This window comes from Seriola dumerili, unplaced genomic scaffold (genome assembly GCF_002260705.1).
Source record: "Seriola dumerili isolate Sdu_G_001 unplaced genomic scaffold, Sdu_1.0 BDQW01000025.1, whole genome shotgun sequence".
Lineage (NCBI taxonomy): Eukaryota > Metazoa > Chordata > Actinopteri > Carangiformes > Carangidae > Seriola > Seriola dumerili.
This window is the reverse complement of record NW_019174280.1, coordinates 3,001,159-3,007,471: the sequence shown is the minus strand read 5'-3', so window position 1 is coordinate 3,007,471 and position 6,313 is coordinate 3,001,159. Positions and strand designations below refer to the sequence as shown.

General features: G+C 38.8%; 1 protein-coding gene across 1 annotated transcript in view; it reads left to right on the top strand.

The window, feature by feature from the left end:
- The window catches only part of LOC111240407 (uridine-cytidine kinase-like 1), a 37,973-nt gene extending 34,209 nt beyond the window's left edge, over positions 1-3,764 (top strand). Inside the window, exons 13-15 of the mRNA XM_022770409.1 lie at positions 1,260-1,367; positions 1,530-1,686; positions 3,325-3,764. Of these exons, the coding sequence (XP_022626130.1) occupies positions 1,260-1,367; positions 1,530-1,686; positions 3,325-3,401 (342 nt within the window). The 3' untranslated portion in view covers positions 3,402-3,764. The remainder of the gene's footprint in view (positions 1-1,259; positions 1,368-1,529; positions 1,687-3,324) is intronic.
- The last annotated feature ends 2,549 nt before the right edge of the window (positions 3,765-6,313 follow it).

Sequence of the window (6,313 nt, the reverse complement as noted above, 5' to 3'; positions counted from 1 at the left end):
GTTTCACATTATTTACCTGTTTATTTGTGTGGCGGGATTTTATTTAAATACAACATTTGCTGGTCAGAATCTGTAGTAAGACTCATCTGGACTGAGCCGTGGATCTGCACGAACGCGTCGCAGTTAAGACCCTCCTTTGCCTCTTAGCAGCTTTCTTCTGTGGACGGTAGTTGCTACAGAAAAAGTGAATTTCATAAAGTTTGTGAAGATTTATGAGAATAAATTTTTAGCAACATATGTGAAGACTTTAGGGTCTTTGAGCTGCCGGGAAAATGTTGAGGGATGTGTTGATGTTTTCATGCAGATATATGAGGTCACTTTGTCAGTGTTCACTCTGTCCTGTTAGTGTTCTCAGATCCTGATGAGCTGCTGCTCAGTTTTCCCTCACCTGTGTTTGTGTAGATCACGGGTGTGTCGATCCTGAGAGCGGGAGAGACCATGGAGCAGGCTCTGATGGCCGTGTGTAAAGACATCAGACTGGGAAAGATCCTGATCCAGACCAACCACGACACCGGAGAACCAGAGGTTTGAGAATTTCAAACATTTTTCTCTCTCACGTGTTGTGTGAAGTTCGAAGGTAATGCCTCACAAAGTAAAATGATTTCAGCCAACGTTTTTGAAGCGTGATGGCATTGAAACCAATGACTTTTAAAGTTCAATAACAAGTGTCACAAAGCTGCAGCCAAGCCCTTCATCACTGAAAAATGACATCAGGCTTTTAGGGTTTTCTGAGTGTAAAACCAGACAACAGTACAGCCTTTTTCACGGATTAAATGTGGTTTGGCAGAAATATAACAGGATTCAGTTAAGCACCAACGCTTCCGAGCTTTCAACCTGAAAAAACTGTTTAATCATCCAGGACAGTGAATGCAGCATTTTCTCAGTTCTCAGCTTCTTACTTGTGTTGATGTTGTTTGTACAATTTCATCAGATAATGTTTGGTGTGTGATGTCATTTATCTCAGTTGTAGTGTTTAGATTTCCAAATTTAATTCTGTCTCTCACACAGACATTGTCTGCTTTTGTTTTTTATTGTATTTTATGTTAAGTTTTTTTTCTCCTTTAGCTCATAAATACTTTGACATAGCTGACAAAGCGTAGCTATACAAGACGTTTCCAGGTATATTCGTCAATAATTGATAATAATGATATTATAATTTTAGATTATTCTTCCAGTGATTTAATGATTTTAGCTTTTAGTGAATATCAGAATATCTGCACATTTGTTATTTTATTTCCTGTCTTGTCTCCGTCCTCCAGCTTCACTACCTTCGGTTGCCCAAAGACATCAGTGAGGACTACGTCATCCTGATGGACAGCACCGTGTCCACCGGAGCTGCTGCTCTCATGGCTGTCAGAGTGCTGCTGGTTCGTCTACACAGCTCCTCAGCTGTCATTCATAAAACACTCAGTTTCTTAACCTTATGATAATTAAGGGAGATAATTCTGGACTTCAGTTCAGGAGTATGCATTAGACATTTTAATTCTCTCTCTCTCTCTCTCTCTCTCTCTTCATTTTCCTCTGTGAAGGACCATGACGTAGCGGAGGATAAGATCTTCCTGTTGTCGCTGCTCATGGCAGAGATGGGCGTGCACTCCGTGGCCTATGCGTTCCCTAAAGTCCGCATCATCACAACAGCGGTGGACAAGGAGGTCAACGACCAGTTCCACATCATACCAGGCATCGGTGAGAACGTTTTCCTCTCTTCTCACCTGAGTTTGTTGTTTCACACAGGTGGATTTGCCTCCATTCTTCCTCTGGGAGAATTTAGTTGTTTTTTTTCCAAGAGAAACTTATAAAATGCTGTACAGAATTTTAAATGCAAGTTATAAACAAATACACAGATAAAACTACAGAAAAGTCCCCTGAGAAATCTAAGACTGTGGCAGAAAGAACAGACATAAGTGGAGCTTTCTCCAGGGTGTGGTGTCCAGTAGAGGCAGCTCTGGTTTTAAGACCTGAACAGGTCTCAGAGTCCTCAGAGAAGAGCTCAACAGCTCAGTTGTGTTCAGCAGAGCCAGCCACTGCAGAGGTTTATGAATTACCTTTAACATTTATTGGCAGCCGGTGAAAGAGCGTAACAAAAGGTGATGTATGGATCCATCAGTGGAGGTTTTTCCAAGTGTAAATCAACACTAAATCACAGAGGGAAGAAAACCTGCTGCTGCTCTGCTCTGTGGGTGAAAACTGCCCAGTGTGCTGCTGTGGTGATGTCAGAGCAGCTGCTTTGCTCAGTAAAACTGAATGTACTGAATAAAAACACCTGCTGTGACTTTAGTGACTGAAATGTGGCCAGAAGTGCTGCATCTAATGTATTCTAAAGGCATTAAGATGGTGATCAGATTAGACCTGGATCTGTGACTTCAGCACTCAGTGCTAGATCAGGTTATGGGGACAAAAGATACTGGGAAAGTAGTCTCAGACGTTTGAACCCCACTGTATGAAACCATTACCTAGTTTGTCACACTAGGTAATGGTAAGGTTTATTTATTTTTTGACTTTAGTGTCTCATTCAGTTACACATCATAGTGACAATTCTCTGAAAAAGAAATGTAAGGGATCCTGATCAAACATGTTTTCAACTCCAAATATCCAGTACTGAAAACGCTGTGCTCCACATTTTTCTTTTTTATATATATATATAGCACATTTTATTACACATAAACTCAATGTGCTTTACATTGAGAGACAAAATAGAAAAATACAGGCATAAACATGAGAAAATAGGTAACGCAGGCAACCGAAATATAAGAATATAAGCATACAAGTCAAATGCAGACAGTCCCAGCGTACATCAAACACACCACAGAGGGATGCACATGGGTAAGCAATGATAACGAACACTTGAAATCATGATACAGTCCCAGAGGCGAACCAGAAGCGATGAACAGTCGTTAGTTTAGTCAGCAGGTAAATGCCACTGAAATGTCTCCAAATCCTTCACTTGGAAAGAACAGAAGAATCCTGCACTCTGTCCATTACCTGTGCTCACTTTATTCACGTTTCAGTCCTCAGACCTTCATCAGGCAAAGTTCATACAGACAATCAGCACCATAGCACAATTACTAAAAGTAAAATAAAGTAGGTTCACATCACATGATAAGGCCTTTTTTTTTTTTTTTTTTTTTAAAAATCAATCCCATATTGTTGCATAGAGTAACCTATATAAAATCAATAATATATAAAATGAAATTTTCTCTACACCCACTTGAGTTTGCAGGTCTGGATCTTGTGTAATAGGACACATTAAAAAAAACTATGAACCTGTCTGTATCGTTTCTCCTTTCACCTGCTGCAGTTTTCTTCTCACTCTCTCATCCAAAGGTAATTTTGGAGATCGTTACTTTGGCACCGACGCTCCGTCAGACTGGTGCGAAAGTGATGAAGGGATGGACTTCTGAAGAGAGGAGCGATCGGGGACACGGAGGGTCGTTACAAAAAGCACTTATCTGGTAACCCTCCTTCATCCCTCACTGCTCTGGATCTGCCCGACGCCCGCCTGACCGCTGAGGTGATGCTGTACGAACTGCTTCCTGTTCAGAGAGTTCAGTGTCAGGTCAGTGAGGAGCTTAGTGAAGAATTCCATTTGTGCCATTCTGCATTCATGTTTACAGCTAAAGTTTCAAGGGGTCAAAGTTCAAAGTGTTACCTCTCTTGCAGGATGCTGGATATTTATTGGCTTTTATCGCTATCTGTTCACACACACACACACTGACCTCTGATCAGCTTTCAGAGTTGTAATTAATTCCACTGCAGGCTCAGAAGCTACCTATTGAGAAAAAAAATGTCTGATTATAATGTTAATGATGTTGCCAGTAATGTGTTTTTGTTGCTAAAGCTGCAGCTGTGAAGCTTCGGAGTCGATGTCGACACGTTTGAATGAGCGTACCGTCAGTTTACTGGAGAAGCCTTAAAATCTTTTTCTTCTTTATCCTTCCTAAGCCAGATGTTGTAAATATATCAGTGTTGGAAAAAACTCAGCTGGGAAAAATTAACTAGAGCAATGCTCAGTTTTTATCAATAGGTTTAACAGCGAAACGATGTACTTCAAAGTTTTCAATGGATCAATCTGCTACATGTCCAATCACTAATGATCTAATTTTGCACAAAGACATGACCTCACTTTTCTTTTAAGACGAGTCTCTATCATAAAGCTTGATGTGAGGACTGCTGTTCTAAAGGACATTTACAGAGTTTAATGTAATATATCGTCTCTAACAAATAGTGTGGTGAAGTTTTCTTTTCTTTTGCTCAGCTTAAAGCTTTTTGTAAGAATTATCAGTGTGTTACGGCTGCGGCTGCTGCTGCGGCTGCTGCTACTGCGGCTGTGCAGTAAAATAGTATTTTCTCAGGCAACACTCATTGAAAGGGACGACAATGATTCATACTTGAACAAGAAGAGTGACGGGAGGGAAGCAGTCCGATGTTTTTAGTGTACATTTCTTTTCTCTGTTACTATTTTCTTCTGTTTTTTATCTCATTGACAAATCTTTCTCTAATTCCACTTTAGTAGTTTTCTACAGCAATAACAGCCGTCACGCCTGTCTTATTGCATCATAATATTTAAAAACTAATACACTAACTAAGCTCCCCATTTAGCTTTGATATGAACCATATAAACAGTTAAAAAGTGGTTTAAAACACACTATGATGTAGTTATTATCAGTGTAGATGTGTTAATGTGTTTGTTAACAACTGTAACTCCTACTGGACACCCATAGGTGGGCACTGGTGTGTAAAAGGATACTGAACCACATAGTAAAAGTAACATAGTAAAATACAGGTGTCGTTATGATTATTGTTACATTAATAAACACTATAAAAAAAACCCTTATAACTACATGATAGTGTGTTATAAACAGGGTTTCCACAGGTGCTTGATAATACTCGACAGTTTATGAATTTGAGATTAAAAAAAAAATCAATCTTGAAAGTTTTTGAAAATGGACATTAATAGACATGGGTTATTGAAAGTGCTTAATGTATATATTCTGTGCAAGAGTCTGCCATCACTGTAACACAGCACAGTTGAGACGTGATGACACATTCAAGCCTCTCTCTCATTTTTCCTGTGAAATTCTGTGAAGCTGTTAATTCTCATTATACACATTTTTAGTTTTCTAACAGTAATTAACCTCGACCCATGTCTTGAACCAACCTTGAATTTGAGGAAATCTGCATGGAAAGCCCTTGAATAATCCTTGAATTGGATGTTTCAGAAGTGAGGTGTGGGAATCCTGTATAAAGCATTTATTAAATGTTTATATTCGGTTTATAAATGTTAAAGTAAAGTCTCAACCCCTTAAACCTCTGTGTGTTCTGGTTACATTGAATGCTTTTAAACAGCTTTGAAGACACAATATCTAACTCAGCTCTAGCTGCTAACTAAGTCGGCGTATAGTTAGCAAATGCTTTGTATTGCATTGCTTGTCAAACCGTGTGTAGCAGCCACTGATGTAACGCTCTGTGAAAAAAAGTTGTGTTGTGATAATAATCTCATAGACCAGATCAGAAGACACCAGGTGTTCTTTCTTACAAAATTGGTCAAATATCATGAAATAAACAGCACTTGTGTTAGGTTATAGGTGTACTAAATTTACTTTGTCATGGACTTGAAGCCTCAGTAGCGTCTCATGTATAAACCTCCCAGTTTATGTTTGATATGATACAATGCAGAGACTGACCCATATGGGATGCCCGCGTGTTGTGGTAACCTTGTTTGCTGCTTCTTAATTTTTTTGCAATTTTTTATGTTTTTATTTATTTATTGTATCGTTTGCAAGGATTCTACATCTTGACGGATTTGTTTTACACCACATCACAGCGATTTATCCAACTTTCATAACCTAAATATTACAGTTTTTACTGTTAATCTGCGGTTTATGGACTCTGTTCTGTCGATACATGACAGGCCTTATCCACTGGACAGATTGACTTGTTGAACACAGGTTTAACTATCATTAATAATGGCTGCGTTCCCTTCAGGTGCTCCTGTGCTCCAAAATGCACATGAATGGAACAGATCTATAATCAGTGTTAGTAGTTACACCCTTTCTTATGAGCTCATCAAAAAATAAAAGCAAATTACAACTGATCACTTGAATGAAAAGTCAGCCACTGTCACCTTTTATCTGTACTGTCCCACAACAATGTACTGTTTTTTATTTATTTATTTCTTAATGTGGAAGCTGGTTACCTTGCAATAAGTGATTTACATGAAAGAGTTTTGCTGAACTATGTTGCAAATATATTCATTTTTAAGCAATGTGCAGACTGATAAACTTTTTCACAGCTGGAGAAACACAGGTGAAAC